The 20,099-nt window shown below is 55.6% G+C and overlaps 1 protein-coding gene across 3 annotated transcripts in view; it reads right to left on the reverse strand.

The window, feature by feature from the left end:
* Positions 1–534: 534 nt before the first annotated feature.
* The window catches only part of Fubp3 (far upstream element binding protein 3), a 44,235-nt gene continuing 24,670 nt past the window's right edge, over positions 535–20,099 (reverse strand). For 2 of the 3 annotated variants that reach the window (XM_021261869.2, XM_004849109.4), the window contains exons 5-19: positions 19,845–19,916; positions 18,626–18,683; positions 16,522–16,684; positions 15,411–15,509; positions 13,242–13,346; positions 12,288–12,390; positions 10,831–10,931; positions 9,163–9,304; positions 5,845–6,005; positions 5,065–5,138; positions 4,725–4,805; positions 4,547–4,623; positions 3,068–3,139; positions 2,347–2,483; positions 535–1,848 (exon numbers count right to left, since the gene is read on the reverse strand). In XM_021261869.2, the coding sequence (XP_021117528.1) occupies positions 1,840–1,848; positions 2,347–2,483; positions 3,068–3,139; positions 4,547–4,623; positions 4,725–4,805; positions 5,065–5,138; positions 5,845–6,005; positions 9,163–9,304; positions 10,831–10,931; positions 12,288–12,390; positions 13,242–13,346; positions 15,411–15,509; positions 16,522–16,684; positions 18,626–18,683; positions 19,845–19,916 (1,454 nt within the window). In that variant the 3' untranslated portion in view covers positions 535–1,839. Of the gene's footprint in view, positions 1,849–2,346; positions 2,484–3,067; positions 3,140–4,546; positions 4,624–4,724; positions 4,806–5,064; positions 5,139–5,208; positions 5,362–5,844; positions 6,006–9,162; positions 9,305–10,830; positions 10,932–12,287; positions 12,391–13,241; positions 13,347–15,410; positions 15,510–16,521; positions 16,685–18,625; positions 18,684–19,844; positions 19,917–20,099 lie in introns of those variants that run through there. The other variant, XM_087183047.1, reaches the window with a different exon arrangement.

The following is a 20,099-nucleotide window of genomic DNA, read 5'->3' on the forward strand; positions in this document are numbered from 1 at the left end:
GCTGCGGTGGACAACTGAACACGAAGCAGTCCAGCAGTCACCTCCAAGATGGGAAACAGAAAGAGCCTAAGGCTGCCCTGAACTCCTCCACACCCCGCAGCCCAGGCCCTGCGGGGAGGACGCTCCCTTTGTTCCCTTCAGGAAAACAGCAGAACAAAATGCACACACCTGCAGGCACCCAGCAGCTCTCCTAGGCCCTGGGGAGCCCGGGAGCCACAGGTGATGGGGCTGGGGGGTGGGGTGGGGGCCGACTGGGTGACAGGACAGCTGCGGCACGGCTGCTCCGTCTGCAGCAAACACTCAGGCTGCAGGTGAGCGGTCCCCGGCCAGGGAGCTCCCCCGACTTCTCAGGGTCACAGGCTGAGAGGCGACAGGGAGAGGGCCGGAGCTCCACACCGCACAGAGCCCAAAGGAACTGGGCTGAGGGTCCCCCGCCTTCCGGGCAGCACACACCGCACTGGACCAACGCAGGACACAGCAACAGGGCCAGGCTGAGGGTCACGGGCGGCAGTGACGATGCAGCGAGACACAGAGCAGAGATGCTGCGTCCACAGGACCCACGTCTTGTGGAGATTTTATTATATAGCGTGGAAAATGAATTGTCAGTCAAATAAAAAGAACACCTTTTAAAAACAACATGCATAACATTCTCCAATTCCTTTTTAATAGTTAGACATTTCAAGCATTGTAAGGAAAATAAGGAGGAAAAACCAGAAACTAACTTCAGTACATTTCAAACGGAATGTCCTTCAGGTCAAGAAAAAAATGCAAGAAAAAATAGCTTCGATTCCGTTTTTTTCCTTTAAAAATACATGTTATCTGTACAAGATACGCTACAGTAAACATCAGAAATCATATCATCCCTTTATTAAATCACAATTATTTAATTCATACTGTGGTTAATACTAGGTTTATTTATTCATCTAGTTAATCTGACAAATATTAAGAAAATATTTAAAAGAAAAAAGCAAAAAACACCTTGGAATTAAAAAATAGTTACTACATTTTTATACGGTTTAATGTTCCACAGTGTTTGTTAAAAGTTATACTGAATTTCTTTTTAATATTAAAAATAACAGTATTTATATTTCTGAGAGAATAAAGGTTTTTTGTTTTGTTTTTAAAACCAGCTTGGAGGTCTTAGATACACAATTGCAACCGGTAATGAGACATGAAAAAAACGTCTGCTAAACACATCCACACATGTTTATATTACCCCTTACAACTCTAGAAATTATACAAACCCTACAAAATGTCCCCTCCCAAGCCCTGTTGGACAGCAATACAATTATCTGTCTCAATTCAGAATTCACATAATTAATTACAATACATAATAGTTCAGGTTTTTAAAAAATGCAATAAAACCAGATAGCCAAGATACAAGAAATTAGAAGTAAAAACACTTAATGAATTTACACATTTAAGAATATTTAAATACTGTTTAAAAATTTTTAAAGAATTTGTTACATACTACCTAAGACTTCCAAGCCACTTTCTGTTGCAACAGAAAAAAAAACTGTAAATAAAAAGACAAAAACAAAATAAAACAGAACAAAACAAAACAAAAATCACCATGTTGAAATGTCTGCTCCAAGGCGCGCTCTGGCCTGAAAAGAATCCCAGAGCTCACACATTTGAAATAACAAACAGAAACAATGAAGCAAAAATTATCAGCAATTTTTAGTAACTAATTTTCCTGATTTTTAGAAATACTCTGTTAATCTAAATATAGTGTTTCACAGAACAAAACATGGGTTCTTCATCGAAACCTCTGTGGCGAACAGGCCGCCTCCTCGCTGAACTGCGGGGAGCGTGGTGGGGAGCGGTGGGCGGGCGGCTCTACTGCTCCTGCGGGCCGGACAGGAGGGAAGGGGAGCCGTCAGCCAGGGCAGGGCCTCGGGGAGGCCCTGGGAGAGGCGGCCGGGGACACTGGGCACAGGCGGCGGGGTGAGCACTTGTCAGCCCTGGGGAATGGCGCTCACTGTCCCTGGGAGCTGGCTGGGCCTCAGGTCACCTGAAACGTGCCCTGCGGGAGCCCTTGCCCCACCCACCCCCAGGAACCCATATCCTGCTCCGGCAACAGGACCTCCAGGTTTGTGTGTGTGGACAGCACTGGCCCAGCCCTGCCTGTGCATGCCACTGTCTGCCACGCTGCCAGTGGCTGACCACAGCCTTTCAGAGTAGCAGCCGGAGTGGGCAATGTCAGATGGATGCTCAACACGCATTACAGCTAGGGAAACTGAGGCCCAGAGGGAAGGACAGCATCCCCCTCTCCAGTGGCCCGACCGGGACACAGGGCCTGCAGCTGAGCTCTCAGGGGTCCCCAGCCCTGGGACGGCTACGGACCTGGCTATGGGCCTGTGCCTGCCCTAGTGTCTGCCCGTAGAAGGCCACCTGCTGCCGGTAGTACTCCGCCCAGGCCATTGTGTAGTCGGGTGGTGAGCTGGCCTGAGGAGCCCCGCTGGCGGCGTGACCCGGGTGACCTGGAGACAGGGAGGCAACGTGGTCAGTTTTGTGGGAACCGACAGACATGGCTCCTGCTGTGAAGCCGCTCTCACACCCACGCTCTCTCTAGAGGCACCCACTGCACCGCTTGCCCTCCCACCGGCCCACAGCTCGGGGAGAAGGGAAACGAATGTTCAGCATGGGTGTCCAAAATCCCAAGAGCTTGTGACGAGGGCCTGGGAGCACTGGGGAAGAAGAATGGGCATCCAGAGGTCCACCCAGTCCCCTTGCTGCTGAGGACCCCAACACCCCAGCCCAGCCACAGGAAGGGACTCCAACACCAGGTGAGCAGGGCTGTCAGGACCGAGCTCGAGACACACCAGCCCTCCGCACACACGCTTGGGTCCCTAAGTCCCACTGCCCTTGAGCTGCCTGGAATGGCCCAACAGACGGGCCGCAGGGCACCGCCAGGGAGCAGGACGCCTGGACCCGGAGCAGAGGGGCTGCTCAGCACTCACTCTGCCTTTTTTTTTTTTTTTTTTGATACCGGGGATCAAACTCGGGTCCTTGCACTTGTGCAGCAGGCGGTGAAACCACTGAGCTAAATCCCTGACCCACTCACTCTGCTTCTTGTAGTAGTCCTCCCAGGCCTTGCCATAGTCAGGCTGGCTGCTCTGCGGCTGGCTCTGCTGGCCTGTGCGGAGGGAAAGGCGTCAGCCCATTCGCCCTGCCTCCTCAGAGGGACAGAGTCCAGGCACGCAGGGTTGCCTGAGCAGGGCCCACAGACCCAATCGCTGGACAAGGCGGGGCTGTGTCCTGCTGCGGTCACGGCTGGCTCAAGTGTCCACTCGCCGAGGCCCACAAGGCGCCCACACTCTGCCCTTCCAGCGTGGCTGCAGGACACGCACTAGGCACCACCTTGCTCAGGACCTCACGGCTGCAGGGCTGGCGGGCACTTGAGAAGGGAGGCAGCAGGGATGAGACGCAGACCTCTTGGCCCGAGGAGGCTGAGGCAGGCGGGCAGCCCGACTGCTTGCACAGACCTCCCCGGCCCAGCCCGGCCCGGCCCACACTGTCCCTCCACCTCACACAGCCACTCGGGCCAGGGGCCATGAAACCTGGCGCCCGCTGCAGCCCCAAGGGTCACTTGCGAAGGGAGACCCACGATCTTCGGGGGGCCGCAGCAGCTCCTTAGGTCCTCCAGCACAATGGGGCAATGGGAAGGGACCCTAGCACCCTGCAGGCGAGGACAGCATGCAGCAGGAGGCATGAGGTGGGGTAAACTGAGGGCAGCAGCCTGGGTGCAGCCAGAACCCAGGTGGTACAGGAGCTCCTGGCACAGTTCTGCCAAGGTCCCAAGTGTCACACAATGAAATATTGAGGGGAAAAGGAAAAAAACACAACCGCAGAGCTCTAGCGCTCAAACCCTGGACTTGAGAGACCAGCGGAGGCTGAGAGTGGGTGCGGGGGCTCTGTTCCTGGGCAGGGGCGCCGTGCAGCCCCACCAGCGGGGCTCTGAAGACACACTGCTGGGCTCCCAGGGCTCCACGCGAAGATGGGACAGGATGGGAAGCCCGGCATGGCATGGCATGGAGCCCGAGTGACTTGGCCCACCCACACCCAGCTCTCTGGAGGCGAGACGTGGAAGCCGTGGTGACAGAACCACGGCACGTGTGCTGCGGCGGGCACGGAGAGCCCTCTCGGGCAGCCCGGAAGCCAAGTCACCCAGCAGCCGAGCATCCACTAACAGTTGTTTTTTCTAAACTCAAACCTCAGCACTCAGTTATAACTGCAGTGTTGGCACTCTGCGATTTATAAGCAGGCTTGGGGCTGCAGTCCGGACACTCATCTCTGAAAGGCTCGCCAGCACTGTGCTCAAGGCACCCTAGGAGAGGCCACCCTGAGGGGACGGCCTGGGAGAGCCGAGCAGCAGGCAGAGCTCTGGATGGGAGCTGAGCCGCCCTTGGAGGGCCGAAGACCAAGGCACGGGAAAGGAAAGGCGTGGGCTGCATGGGGAGCAGAAGTGACAGCACGCCCCCCCCAAGGGCAGGTGGCCCGGGGAGCAGCCCTGTGCCCGCCCGCCCCTCCCCCAGCCACTTACTTGGGACCTGCTGTGTGGGCTGCTGCCAAGCCTGGTAGGTGCTGCCCCAGCCCTGGGTCAGGAAGGCTGGAGGGCCACTGTGGACAACAGCAGAGTCACTCGAGCTGTGTGCGTCACACCCACCGGCCCGGCCCTGTCCTGCCCCTTCCCGCTCGCCTCCCTCGTCTGCGCCACCTACCTCACGGGGGCGCTGTGGGGGTTTCCGTTCACCTTAGCAGCGAGGTTGGGGAAGCAGCCTGAGCCCCTCGGAGGAAAGGTGCTGTGGGAAGGGACAGGCACGCAAGGCCCTGCTGAGCAAGTGCCAGCAGCAGCCGGGCTCTGCCACCCCACCCCACCAGGGAGGGGCTCCCATGGAATGGCCGACTGGGGACCCCCGGCTTGGGGGCTCTGCTCCGTCACCGCTGAGCATGTGGTGGCCCGGCAAGAGGCACCACCAGGGTGGTGAAGCTGCCCACACCCAGAACTCGGCAGGCTGGGCTGAGAGCCGTGAAGGAGGCCTAGCAGCCCGGAAGACTCACTTTTGGTGGGGGCCGGCAGGCGGCTGGCTGAAGGGGCTCTGTCCGAAGGCTCCAGCGGCACCGAGGCCGGTTCCCTGTGTGGGCACAGAGCGGCTCTCACCCCTGCGGCGGTGCCTCGCCCTCCGCCCAGGCCCCAGGCGAGCCAGCTCGGGAGACAGTGGTGAAGGAGACGCCCCTGCACTCACACTAGCCTTCCTTCCACAGCGACTGCGAGGGCAGCCATGGCGCTGCCCTCCAGTGACCAGCACCACCGCACAGCCAATCCTGGCGCCACCACGATTGCCCTGGCATGTCACCCTGGGGGAGGACCAACCTGCTTGACTCTCCCGTCAACTTAGGCTGGCCCAGGGCTCTTTCTGCCATTCTACGTCCCCACTGAGGTGAGCAGTGGCCCATCTGTCCTCCATCAACATTCCCTTCCTTTATCTGCTTTGAGGTGCCTGAAACTAAAGCCAGAGTCAATGAAAGCTGCGGGTGCCAGGCTGGTGGCAGGCGACGCCCGCGGGGCCCAGGACAGTGCTGGGGAGGCTGCTGCCCGCTGTTTATCTAAGCCTGCATGGGACATGCTCTGTGGACTGAGCTGCTGTGGTCCCGGAGTCCTGCCAGAAGCTGGCCTTCCCTGGGCCTCTGACCTGCCCTTGGCCAAGTAGTGGGCTGCTCCCCAGAACGCGAGGATGGAAGGCACAGGCAGTGCAAGGTTCCAGGGAGGACAGGTACCTTGGATATGCCAAAGAAAGTCCTGCTACAGTTAGCCAAGTTGGGAAAGGGCTGGGTACGTACGCCCACTTTCTCGTCTATGAGATGTCTGGCCACCTCGATCTGCTGCGGGACGCCCCGGATGGTGAATATCCGCAGGCTGGGGTCAGTGTTGGGAGGGGGGTTCCTCTGCAGCTCGACGTGTGCGCCTGACTGTTGGTTGATGCTCTTGATGTTCTCGCCCCCTGCAGGCAGGAGACAGAAGGGTGAGGGAGGGCGCCTGGCCCAGCGCCCTGAAGGAAGCTCTTGCTCCCTCTAGGAACCACACAGGGCTCTAACAAAACCCAGGGCTTGTACTCCGGCAACCCAGCTGCCTGGAGGAAAGCAGAGGCCCAGTAGCACCAAACCCAGGGCAGGGTGAGGCCCGGCGACCTGCCCCCTGCTCCCCATTCTGCTCCTTGGCGGAGCTTGGCTGCAGGCAGCCGCTGATGCTCCCACCGAGCCAGACGTCACCCAGGGAAGGCGTCACCAAGGGAAGTCACCAAGGGAAGACACCGGAGCCCCCCAAGCCCAGGGGCACTGACTCGCCGCGCCGCCCCTGCACAAAGGGTGCCTTCGGCCGGGTGGGGCCACTGTGCAGCTCTCCCTTGGCAGTCAGATGGGTGGTGATGGCCCACCCTTCTGTGGGGTGGGGGCAGATGGCACAGCACAGTACAGGGCTGGGTGACTCGTGATTCGGGCTAATGAAAATGTAGTTGGACTCTTTCAAAAACCTGTGAGAGTCCCAGTCTCTTAATGAAATTTGCATAACAAAAGCTCCAGCAGTGTAACAATGGTCTGATTCTTCTTTTGAAATTTCACAGAACTTAGATCTTGGGGGGGGGAGCGGCTAGAATACAAGGAAAAGTTAGAGCAGAGTTTTGCTAAGTTGGCAAAAGATAAAATGTTGAAAGCCTGCTATAGGGACGCAAGGAGCCCCAAATAATGGACAGCAAAGATGGGTAACCAGTGTTGGTGCCGCCTCTGCCCACCTACAGTCACAACTGAACTGAAGTGACACCTGAGGCACCTGGGGTGTCGGAGCTGCTCCCCTCCCGCTGCTGAGAGGAGGGCACACTGTTTTATCCTCCGGGGATGCAGGGCTCCCAGGGGTAAGAGGGAAATGGAGGCTGGGTGTGGTGGTCCTTCATCGTGGGCAGTCCGGTGGGCTCCTGTGTGTTGTTAGTCTGGGGCCATTTTAAAATTTTTTTTTTTTTTGGTACCAGGGATTGAACTCGGGTCCTTGCGGTGCAGGCGGCGGAACCATTGAGCTAAATCCCAGCCCTGCAATTTTAAATTTAAAAGGAAAAAAGAAAGATTAAAAAAAAAAACACCCCACCAAAGTCTTGTGCTCCGCTAGAATTTCTCATGCCGAGCCTTGGGGACTTCCTGGGCAGAGCCTGCCAGAAGCTCCACCTCCCAGCAGGTGTGAGCCCCTGGGCCCTTTCCTCCAGGTCAGGGGCTTTATCTTCTTCCCTCCAGCAAAAGCCAGTGTTTTGCCCTTGAGGCGAGAGCTTCAGGGCACACGGGGAACACTGAGAGGAGACCATTTCGCAGGGCACCCAAGACCTGAGGACTCTCCAAGTCTGCCTAGTGCCACACGGCACAGGGGAGCGCACAGGGGTGGCGGCAGGCCTGGCGATTGGGAGCCCAGACAGCCCTGCCAAGGGAGCAGCAGCAGGCTAATACCCCGAGGCACCGCCGCCAAGCTGCAAGGGGCTGGAAGGAGTTAATTTTAAGTTCATCTTCCTTCAAAATGAGGTCACCAGCTTGGCACATGGTGGCTATCTGTCAACTCATTCAGCAGCCTGCTCCGTTCTTCCACCTGATGGGGGGCAGAAGCGACCTACCAGTGGCCCCCGGCTAGACGTGAAATCGTAAAGCAATTAATCAACGCTACTAAAAGGACTGGCTGACAAGAGCAGGGCTGGCCACGCTATCTGTCAATGTTGCCGTGTTTATCATGGAAATCCGGCAGGGGCCCGGGGAGGCGCATGTCTGTCCAAGGGCTGGAGCCCAGGATGCCTGGCCCGGCTGCTGCGGCTCCCTCTCCCTCACCACATGCTTCCCCCAGAAAGGAAACACCAAGGTGACAGGCGCAGGTGATGAGAAAGACCCTCTGCCTGGCTGCACAGCTCCAGCTTCCACCGGACTTCCAGGCTGCGCCCTGAGGGAGCACGGGGACTCCCCAGCAGGTACCGCTCCGCCCTGCCTCCACCCTCCAGGGCTCCGTGGGTGACTGTGGAGGCGGACACAACATGCGCACTCATGGGGCTGCTCTGTGGCCCCAAGGGCTCACGAGGAGGGGGTGCTGCAGTCAGGCCAGTGGGCCCCTGCTGGACACAGGGGACTGAAAACCTCAGATACAATGGCTCTCAGCAGGCCTCGGGGCCAGGCTCTGGTCATCCACCCACAGGCGCCCACAGACTTTAATCTCCTGGCAGCATGAGAGCCTGGGTGGCGTGTGTGACAGACATACGTACTGCAGCACTCAAGCAGCCAAAGACAGCAGCAGCAGTGCCAGAAATCACCGCCCACACTGCTGCCACCGCAGAGTGGCCTGATCTGAAAGACACCGTCCACAGTGGAGATGCAGGTGTGAAAGGACACAAAACTCACACTGTCCTCCAGCGGAGCGGAGCGCCCCACCCACTCCCAAGGCCTGCTGTCACATTCCCTGCAACACGAACACCCCAAAACAGCTAAGAGGTATTTGGTGGTCAAAGAAATCTGAGAAACTCTGGGGAGAAGGCAGTATTTATTTTCTCCATATGCTGCCAAATGAACAATGAAGGCGAGCACAAAACCCAACCCCACACACAAGCCCTGCCACAGCCAGGCCCCCCCTGCCCCGGCCTAGCAGGCGAAGCCCCTTCCAGAGCTCCGCTACTCTCCCATGCAGCCGCTGCCCAGGTTCCCAGCTAGCAGGGCTGAGGCCTAGATGCGGCCACCAAGTCCACAAGTCCAGGGGTCTGTCCCCCTGGAAGCGCAGGTCCAGAGGGTAAAGGATGCCCACATGACTCTCATCAACTACAATGGAGTACCCACATCCGACAAGTGCCACCTGTGCCAGAGCGGGCCTGCTCCCAGGACGTGAGCTCGACTGCCCCTGTGACTGCGGGCGAGTTCATCACCGGCCAGTCGCTCCGGGCAGGAACAGGGGTTCCGTTCACACTCCAACACCTGCCCTGTGGTGACAGGCCGGGTCGGGGCCAGACAAGGCCTGCCCCAGGCAGGGCTCCCACAGAAGGCAGCTGACACCACACAGACCGGCTGCCCCAGCCACCAGGCCTGAGTGACCCGTGTCCCCCCTGGGGAAGCGGGAGGCGGACCGAATGGCCCCAGCAGTGGCCTCTCACTCACCTTTGCCTATGACGAGGCCACACTTGTCCGCCGGCACGGTGTATGTGATCTCCTGGACGCCACCAGCAGTCCCCATGTTCCAGTCGCCTCGGCTGCGGCCTCTACCTCTGGCTACTGCTAGGCCTCCGAAGCCATCTCTTTCCTGAAGATGACACGGGCTCTAGTGACACATGCTGCCACTGCCACTGGCACTTTTCAGCTCTGGGGGGAGGCGGCTCCGTGACAGGATGTGATCAATGCCACACATCAGGACCTGGCACCTTTCAGCCCAGGACTAACGCGTGTCCCAGGTGCACTCAAGGACGGGCACAGTGGACACACGTGGGTGTGAAACAGCACAAGTGCCCGGCTCGAACGGGCAGGCAGCTGTCAGCTCTGCATCTGAGCCCAGCAGCCTCTGAGTCTTAACCACAGCACCTGACCCACAGGCGGCGAGACCTGGGTTTCTCCTCACAGCTGGAGCTGCTTTGCTCTATGGCTGAAGCCAGATACCAGATGCCAAGGGGCTCTGGGCACTCGGGACGGACACGAGGTGCACATGTGACAATGAGCCACTCCCTCCCAGTCTGAACACCCTGCACTTGTTTTTTACCAGGAAAATGGACCAAACAGGCTGCCTCCTAGAAAAGAGCAAATGCTCAAGAGTGACTGCCAGGGTAGTGGAAGAAGGGCAGGGCAAAGGCCAGCAGAGCGGGGCCTCGGCCCAGCCCCTCCCACAGCTCAGCAAGCCTTGCCCTGCACTCGGCCAGTGTCATCACTCTGGGCCTGCAGTACCTAAAATCCTCCAAGTGCAGAGGGCAAACCTGACCAAGCCATAAGCTCCTTCATGCAGAAAGGAAGCCCCAAAGTTGCTCAACACAGTGAAGAATGTTTGGCAAAGCCTGCTCTCGCCAACGACAAGCAAACTGAACATTTATCCAGAGTCGAAGCCAGCAGAGAGTAGAGATAATTGGAGTGCTTCTCTCCTGCGCTCTGCTTTTATGTGAGACAAGTGACAGGTAAACAAGGTAATCTGGGGATTCATGTTAAAATGCGTGCACTGCCCGACGTGTGCGCGCACAGAGGATCCCGCAGGTGCCTCGCTCAGAGCAGCCAGTGGCCGTTTTCCACACTGGTCCAAGCCAAGCACGGCCACCTGACTCTGGTCACAGTGGCCCCTCCCCGGCCCCTCCTGCAGATCTGGGGGGCCCACTCCTCCATGGTTCAGAAGGACCCAAGGCTCATAGGGGGCCACCCAGCAGCACCTTCGAGTGGAAACCACACTCGTCCCAGGTCCTGGGGTGAAGGACAGAGCGCGACACTTCTACCCAGCCGCTTCTGCTTGGGTCTAGTCGCCCAACACATTTCCTCAGTCAGCCCTCTGCACTGGAGGATGTGGCAATCCACCATAGGGCCAGCACGCCCAACACAGGCCACAGCAGGCCAGGTGCATCGCACAAGCTGTGCATCTCAAAGATAGGCCAGGAACCAGGTGCCAGAGGACTTGCCAGGACTCTGGAGGCTCCTGGGGTCCTTTCTGAACCCAGAGGACCTATCAATATGGTCTGAGAGCCGGAAAGAGGTGGACACAGAGAGGTCCCTGGTCTCCAGTGGGGACGGGTGGGGGTACGTGTGACCACTCCCCTGGCACGTTTGTTCTGCAGGTGACAAGCAGAGTGCAGGACCCACCTGGGCCGTGAGGATCAGCTCGTTGATGATGTGTGCTGCGTGCTGACACCGGTCTGGAGGGCCCATGACCTGGGCTGCTCTTTCTGGACTAACCCCGTCATCTGCAGAGCCAGGTGAGAGGCAGGAGTAAGAAATCCACAAAAGGATGCCGAGGCCGGGCTGGCTCACAGTCCATGCTCTCATCAGCGCCACATGGGCAGGGAGGCAGCGGCCGGACCCCGGGCCTCTGTTATGGACTGCTTTGGGAGACGGGAGATGTGTACGATTCCATCCTTTGGCCTACTTCAGGTCAATACTCAATTCTTACGCAAGTATAGCTATTTTAAAAAGATATCAATAGAAAAACAAAGCAAAACTCAAAGTAATAAAAAGGCCAAGGACAACAGAATGGAGTTAAGGCAATAATATCTAAAAATAGCACATCATAATGCTTCTCTCTTCAGAGAAATGAAGAAACACACACAATGTAGAAAATTTTTCCCACAGAAATAAATTTATAAAATGTAAAGACCTGGGCATTGTGGCATTTGCCTGTAATCCCAGGACTCTGGGAGGCTGAGGCAGGAGGACCCCAAGCTTGAGCCCAGTCTGGGTGACTTGGTAAGACCCTGTCTTAAAAAAGGAAAAGAAGGGGCTGGGGATTTAGCTCAGTGGTTCTGGTGCCTGCCTCGGAAGCACAAAGTCCCGAGTTCAAATCCTGATACCAAAAAAAAAAAAAAAAAAAGGAAAAGAAAAAGAAAAAGAAAGGAGGGGGTAGGAGATGTAGTTCAGAGTGAAGCCCTGGGTTCAATCCCTAGCACCACAACAAACAATCCCCCCAATAAAAACCTCTAAGATATTTATCCTTTTTCAAGATTACAAATTATCTCTGTATAAAATTGAGCAGATGATTTAAAAAAAAAAATCTTTACTTAGCAAAACTACGGACTGGAAGTGCCACGCTGTTCAAGGGGAGGAAAGAAAGAAAACCCGTCAGGCTGCAGTGCAGTGGTGCCTCGGTCTGCAAACTTAATGCCTTCCATAGTTCTGATCACAGAATTCATTCCACCTAACCATAACCCTAACCCTAATCCTATGCTTGGAACTGAGTTGCAACCAGAATCGTGGACCTAAGTTGGTTTGCAATTTGGCTTCTGGTCTCAAGAACAGGGTTAAGGGGAATGAATTCTGTGACCAGAGTTGTGGAAAGAATTCAGCTTGCGAACCGAGGCAGCACTGCAGCGTGCACGGAAGGCGGGCACGCCAGTGTCCCAACCAGGGTGCCGTGACAGGGAGGTAGAGACGGGGGCACCTGGCTGGGTGTGTGGCTCCTAACAGAGCCCTCACTCCTTCCGCTAAGGAGGTTTTTTTGGTACCGGGAATCGAACTCGGGTCCTTGTGCTTGTGAGGCAGGCGGTGGAACCACTGAGCTATATCCCCGGCCCCACTAAGGATTTTTGAGAACCATCAAAACCAACCTGGTTTAAACTGAATCCTCACACCTGCATCGTTCTGGATCTTCTTGATCATCTCCCCGTTCCTTCCTATCACGATCCCAACAGCGAACCGAGGCACAGACACCTACCACAGACAAAAGAACCTCATCAGTTTTCTGAAATCTGTTTTTCTAAGGACTTTTAAAAAGGCCAGATAATCTGGTTTTCATGATAGTGTAATTCCGGAAATGACATAACAAAGCATGTTTTTTCCTCTTAGGAACAATATTAATGATTACATTCTTGACAATGAAATATTCATCAAATAAGTCTAAGATCTGATCAAAAGCTATAAAAATGAAGTACAAATATACATACATACTGATATCCCTTTACACTTTTTTCTTTATTTTTTCTGCTGTGGAAAAGGTAAAATACACGCAATGTTTGTTACTCGGCCATGTGTAGTCCATGTACTGAACCCCATTATTGGCATTAAATACCTGCACAGTGCTGCGGAGCTACCACTATTTTCTACACCCAAACGTCTCCTTCACCCACCAGCTCTGATCACCCAGCGGAAACTCTCCCTCCCCAGCCCCGTCCCCTCTGCCTGGTCCGGATTTGTCTCTGCAGCTGGCTCACTGCTCTTGGCCCTGTCCCCAAAGCCCAACCAAGTGTGTAGCGTGTATGAGATGAAGGATACCCATCAGTGAAATGGGCTTCCAGGGCTGGCACTGTCAGCAGATCGCAGAGAAAAGCTAGAATTTGGTCTTCACCTGGACAGCAAGCTAACCTTTAAAGTCAAACCCGAAAGCAGGGGAAGTGACCCTCGTGTCCTATAATGCAGCAGTCTGGCTTCACACTCCTGGCCAGGGGCAGACTCTGAGTTTCCAAGATGTGAGGATAGCTAACTACCCTGCTCAGAGCCAGGACCCTCAGAGCAGGGTGACCAACAACTGCACCTGCTCATGTCGCCCCGAGACTCAAGCGTACCTCTATGCTGCCTCCTCCCAGCCGGGAGCTGAAGTCACCACGCACACCTCGGAAGTCAGCCTGGTCTTTTTCTCGGATGATCTCTAGTACCATTTCTCTCGCTTGCTGTGTAGATACGAATGCAAGGCATTGTGGGGGGAAGACTGTACCAAGTGAAATTCTCAGATCCAACCCTCCCAATGTGGGCTTAAATATTCAGAGAGAACTCAGTTATCACAGTATTTAAGGGACTTGGACAGCGGCCGGTGAGGGCTGCAGATATAAAACCCTAAACACCGTGTTCTTCACGTGGCCTGGAAGACCTGAGCAGTGAGAACCCAGCTCTTAAGCCACACCCTGGGCCAGCACATCCGCATGTGGTGAAAAAGGGTTCCTATGGCCCCAGGTGTTTCTTGGTGCCATTCCTTTCTGGTGAGAGGGTTGGCTGAGGGCAGTTAGGTGACAAAGAAGACCCAAGGAGGGGCTTCACAGAGGCCCTGCAGCAAGATACAGCCAGCCAGGGATGGAAAGCAGGCCCGAAATGCAGCAAGACTGCCTCATGGATCGGACTGCACTCGAGGCGATTCCAGTCCCTTCCCCCTCACCCAGGGCTGCCCGCCCACAGGGGTGCAGGAACCGAGACTGTGCTGTGGTTCTGGAAAAAACCGAAACTGACTGACCCCTAACAGCCATCAGAGCCTGAGGACATTTGGAAAAACAGGAATATGGACTGGATATGGGCTGGATATACCAAGTTCCTTAGGCCTGGTTCTTACTTTTATTTTTCGGCGACACTGGGATTGGGTCTGGTTATTCTTAGGGCTTGGGGTGAAATGTCATGATATTTGCTTCTTATAAATGGTTAAGAAAAAAATACACTCTCAGCAAATTGCCAAGTAGGCTGAGGGTATACCATTGCTCACTGCACTGCTTTTTGTACTTTTATGAATATTTTAAGTTTTTCATAAAAGCCGGGGAGAGAAAAAACAATTTAATCTGAATATAGCAAACTACTTCTGCCAAATAAAAAAGTGGACTATACAGTTTTAAAATTAAAAAATGCTGAAAACCTCAGGTTATTGTTATTTTCTTCACAGTTCTAAGTGTCAACGAGACACTGTGCTAGAGCCGCGTCCCTGCAAGGCCCACCGTGGGCTGCCATGAGGGTGGAGAGGCTCAAGCAGCGGGACCCGAGAGCTGCAACGAGTTAAGTGCCAACTGGCCTGGGCAATTGGATTTTTAATTGTGGCTGTCCTGAGGACTGAAGCCAGGCCCTTTATATTCCTGCATCTCCAGGCCTTTTGTTAGATTTTGAGACGGGTCTCACTAGTTCCCCAGGCAGGAGAGGAGCTACATCACTGAGGCCCAAGGAAAAGCCCCAAGCTCACCCTCAGCCATCTGTCCTATGCTCACGTACGGATGACGACCAGCTCAGCTAAGAGGAAGGCTAAGAAGCCGAAGCAAGCCAGAGCTCCTGAAGGGACCCGCTGGTGAACGGCAACCTGGCTGTCCGAGGCCGTTGCCACAGAGCTACTCTAACGCAGCAGTGGCGAGGTGGGCTGCAGGTGGCAGGAAGAGCACTCATGCCTGAGGACAGACCTGCCCGCAGCCCACAGCCCACTCCTGTTCCTGGATGGCAAGGGGAGGTGGTGGGTGAGTGAAGGCCAACCCCCTACTCCTCTTGGGCAGCGCGGCTGTAGCTCCGAGCTCAGGCACAGGATAACCGTGTAAGGCCATACAGGTGCTCATGTGGCTCTGGCACCTGTGCCCGTCTTCCACTGCAGCTGACGAGTCAGTGTGGGCTGAGGGAGGCAGGTGAGAAATGAGAGGCAGAAAGCCCGCAACTGAGCTCGCTGGGGCAGCAGACCTAAAGCTGCAGCTGACCGGCACCAGCCACCGCAGCCTTCATCACTGATGACACTTCCTGGGTGTGCTCCTCCCAGAGGCCGCCTACTCATGCCACCACTGAGCACGTGACATCGGCCAGCAGCTCGAGGGGCTGAGCCCTTATCCAAGCTGAATACTTCTGAACAGCTGCACAGAGCAGCTGGGCTCACACTGGGTGGCAGAGCACTGCGTCCTCTGCATCACCAAGCTGGCTCAGGAAAGCAGCTCCCCCAGACAGGAGCACACACATCTGACGGCAGGAAGACGAAAGCCCCGGCCCTGGGCCCCCACCCCCGTCCCTACCTGGACTTTGAAGGGGTCCCCAGTGATGCGGAGAGGCTTGTCTGCGCCCGTGGGCAGCGGGCCGTCCTGGATCATGACCATCTTCACCCCCGTGCGCTCCTGTGGGGACCAGCACAGCCCTCACTGTCAGGAAAAGAAGGTGGACGCCACAGGACGCCAGGCCACGGCCATACTGAGCCCAGGCCCTAACCTGCCTGTCCTGTGGAGCTGGCTTCTGGGAACATACACAACACGCTTCGTGAGCCAACATCCAAGTGGAACTCCTAGAACGATTTCCTAGAACGACTCCCCTTCCTCCTTTTCCAGTGCCTAGAACATCCAATGCCGGCGAGCTCTTTTCCTCCACACAAAGCTAAGCGTGTGTATTTAACTCACAGGCCACCGGCAGAAGAAGGCTCTTGAGTGGGCTGCCCGAGAGCCTGGGCTGAGATTCATCTTGGGACCCCGAGCCCTAAGCCCTGGGATTCCACAGCAGGTGCCTTCCATGATTTGAGGCCGGGGCTGAGAGAGCAAGATCCATAGCGGCCACGCCCTCACCCCAACCACAGCCCCCAGAAGCTGAGCTCAAGGTCTGTCCCCAACTACCACGGCAGCTTTACGAACAACTCATGCATGCCTATTCCTAGCCTGCCTTCCACAGCTGTGGCCACTCGTGTGTGGCTGTGAAAGCCTGGGTCTGACTGTGCTTCCCCGACCCAAACCTTGCTGGGGACACTAAATTCAGAACTGTGTCTGGGCCCAGCGTCTCAGATGCTGGATTCTGCAGCTGACAGAGCCCCACTTCTTGGAGCACCTACTCAGACAGACCGACAGAAGAAGAGAACAGTGGGTCTTTCAGCTCCGCGGCAAGAGGCAGGCGCTCCGAGAGTGTCAGACAAGGACTCTGAGCCGCGAGAGGGAGCACACCTTTATGGCAGGGCAGGGCAGGGCAGGCAGGGCAGGCTCCTGGCTCGGGCACTGCCCTTCCTCCTAGACACTGTCACTGCTCGGGAAGGCGAGCCCAGCAGAGCCTCGGGGCACGGTGGTGCTGAGAGCTCCGGAGCCCTGGCAGGATGGCGGGTGCACAGGGTCAGCCGGGCCACTTGCTTGGGGCTGCGTGGGGCTCACGTACCTGCAGCTGCTTGATTGTTTCTCCTCCTTTGCCGATGACCAGCCCCACTTTAGATGCTGGGATAAGAATTTCCTGGATCGTGTTGTTGCCGTCTACATCATTGTGAAAGCCAGGGCCGTTCCGACAGCGGTCCACGATCTGCCCCAGGAGTCGCTTGGCTTGTCTTCGGGAGGGAAAAGAACCACAAGAGAATCAGCATTAAATGCCCTGGGTCTGCAGGACAGGAAAGCACGAGGCGTCAGGGCCGCCCTCCATCCAGCTCCAGCTCCTGCCCACAACCCGGGAGGTCGCCTTGCCATCCGCCACGCTACCAGGCTGGAATTCAAAAGCAACACACTCCACGACACCACTGCTCAAGCGCAGAGCCTCGCCGGGAAGGGCACTGGCCCATGCCTGCTGGTGTCTTCACAAAGTGGCTGCCTCCTACCGAATGCCAGCTGCTCTGGTGACAGGGACGTCCTCTTACCCCTTTGCACACCTCTCTTTCCCAACCCAGTTAACTCTCTTGCAGAGTAAGCACTCAACACCGCTTGTTAAGAAAGGGCAGGAGAGAGAACGATGAGAGAGATGGAAAGAAAGGAAGGGTTAGTAGTCACTGTTTGAACTCCCAGTTTCAAAATTTCTTCTCCACGACCAGCACAACTGCTCTGACTTTCCAACTAGGGCCACAAGTCACCAGTGTGGCTGCAGGAGGTGTGGGAGGTGAGCCCTGCATGGCACACACTCTCAGGCAGCTGCTCTGTGCACCCAGCAGGGGCCAGACCTCCTGGGCCAGGCTGCTGGTAACTGACCCATCATCAGGAGGGAAACTGCCATGTGGTGACAGTGTGGCCCACCCGACCAGTGTCACTGACAGCCCAGTTTCTTCCCTTTTCTGCACCAGAATCTTTCCTGGCTGTTATCTGCAGAATGTACCCTTTAAGTCACCACATCTAAGTCACGCCATCTATATTTTGATTCCTTCGATAGAGAAAAGCTCAGTCACTAAACAGGCCGCTGTATTGCTCCCTGGAGAAAAGAGTGTCTTCCCCCTAAGTTACAATCCCAGCGCCTCGACTCCTTGGGTTGCCATGAAGCAGGAGTGTTAGGCCAGTTGGAAGAGCGGAGGGAGAGACAAGAAATAGATGCTGCCCTTGTAGTCTCTGTGCACAGAATCACTCCACGAATCTTCTCGGTCACAGCGGCTTTTTAATACTTTGCCGGTGCACTAGATTAACCTGCGCTGGAAGAAAAAAATGCCTCGACTCCAGCAAAACCATCCAGTTTGCCCTCTAACGCACACCTGCCAGCAATGTTTATTCTGGTTCACCACTTGCAATGCTGCAGGAGAACAAGAGAATTTAAACTCATCTAGGCTCCCTGAGAAATGGAAACAATAAAACCACCCTACCTATTGAGCCAGACATAATCTTAGCGCCCCGTGCCCAAACGCAGCGCTATTCAGTAGATTGAAAAAGAAAAGCGAGATGGCTGGAGTCAGCACAGCCCCTGCCCCAGGAGGGTCTTGGGTTTGGGCCCGCATCTGGCACTAGGCTGAGCATGTGGCGCCGGACAGAGGAGCAATGCAACCGGTTAGGGCCGGCGCCAGGCCCAAAGTCCAGACCCTCTGGCTGGTCCACATGGCCCTGTGAGCGGAGCGAAGGCCACCAAAAGGTGGGTTTCCTGGGTTCGTTATTATCCAAAGGGTAAAGGGGTGAGCCCCAACGAAGCACCTGGGGCCAGGATTCTGCAGTTCCCAGGGACAGGCCCACTGGTCCGGACCTGCCCAAGTAAGGAGGTGCTAACGGGAAGGAGGAAGTTGGTTAGCGTCCTCAGGTGGGCGACGTCCGTGCCCGAGGAGACCCTGCCTCGGGAAGGAGATGTTAGGACAGCTGTGCCATCAGCGCTACAGGGAGTGGGGGAGAGGCGAGACCGTGTGTAGGGAAGGTGCCGACAAGCTCCCCTGGCGCGGTGACCTCCCAGTCTTTTGCTACGGGAGTGTCTGCCGGGCGGCCAGGCTGCAGCACAGGCCAACAGTGTTCGGTAACGATCTGCCCTTCCACGTCTCCCCACTCGGGCAAGGAGGAGGAAGAGTGAAAGGAAAAAGTAAATAAAACAAACTTACTCAATACTTTCTGGGGTTCCGGTAAGTACACAGGGCCTCTCTGGAATCCCAGAACTCTCTATAAGAAGAATCAAGAAGATGAGGTGTGTCGGTGGGCATCAGGCACGGGTGCCTCTGCCTGTGTGCAGACTGGGTCTCCGGGCCGCTCGCTCCGCCAGCACCACAGAAGCCCAGTCTCCCAAAAAGACAGCTTGCTTCACTTGGGGACAGAACACAAAGCCGCTTCTCAGAGGAGAAACCAGTCCCTTGGGGGAAGTTAGGAGGGCACAGCAGAGGGGTGTGAACTGCTCCTAGGTCCCAGCCGCAGCTCCAGGACCACCCATGAGCTATCAGCCGGACGAGTCACTTGAGTGTGCCAGTCCTCAGTTTCTCCGCGGGGAGAGCAGTTAGTTTAGTGGTCGCAGGCTTGCAAACAGCTCTGAGGCAGGCAGACCAGTGAGGAGCCTGAGGTAAGCACTTTGGACCATCACCAGTTATCGCATGCCTGTTCCGAGAGACCAGGGACACTGCGTGCATGTGGTCCTGGCCACCTGACAGAGGCGCAAACCTTACTTTCCAACACCACACCTGATGCTTTCATTTCTGAAAAGCTGCTTATTAACTATCTTCCCTCAAAAAAGAGAAATAGCTAATAGCAGTTACTGCCTTTCAGCCACTCTAATGAGTACTTTTTAAAAATGACAAACATCTCTCTAATCAAGTATCCCCACTGGAAAAAGATCAAACTCAAATGAGGTGATAAAACTGCAAATAAAATAAAAACTGTTCTTCAAACTGTCTCTCTCCATATCACATGGCCCAAACTGGCCCTGCGGGAAATGCATCTGCCACATGCTGATTTGGCCAGAACCCGGAGCTGTCCTCTCTCCACAAAGGGACAGGATGGCCTCGTCCAGGGCAGCCAGTGTGCAGTCCCCAGGAGTGACCCCCAAACCACAGGACTCTTGAGGCCCTGCTACGCCTGGCATAACATTCTGGTGCAGAAAACACAGGTCCTAGGCAGTGCCTTCATCATGGAGCTCACTGCAGGGCGGTCTCTGGGCTGGCTTTTGTTCTAGCGCTCCTGCAGGAGCCCAACTCCGGAAGTACAAGGAAACAGCAGTGACACATACTTACCTACACCCCCAGACTTCTAAGCAACAAGCAAAAGTACCAAAGCTGGAAACATTTGCAAAATACTGACTTCTACTAACTGAGATTTGTGACAAAGAAGACTTACCTGAAGCAATCTGAATTTTGCAACCAGATTCTGCTTGAATTCGTGAAATCTGCTCACCTCCCCTGCCAATAACTGAAACAAATTGAACAGGGTCAGAATACAGCTCCTGCTCACATCTAACTATGCACGAATGGCTTCGTGAATCCAACAAACATTACACTTGGCCCACAGCTCACAACAGACCATGCTGGTCTCCGGGAGCTTGTGGAACGCTGTGGGCACCACCACAGTGGACACCATTCATGAAACAGCACA

This window comes from Heterocephalus glaber, unplaced genomic scaffold (genome assembly GCF_053883595.1).
Source record: "Heterocephalus glaber isolate CG9 unplaced genomic scaffold, H.glaber_assembly_v1.0 deba00001479, whole genome shotgun sequence".
Lineage (NCBI taxonomy): Eukaryota > Metazoa > Chordata > Mammalia > Rodentia > Bathyergidae > Heterocephalus > Heterocephalus glaber.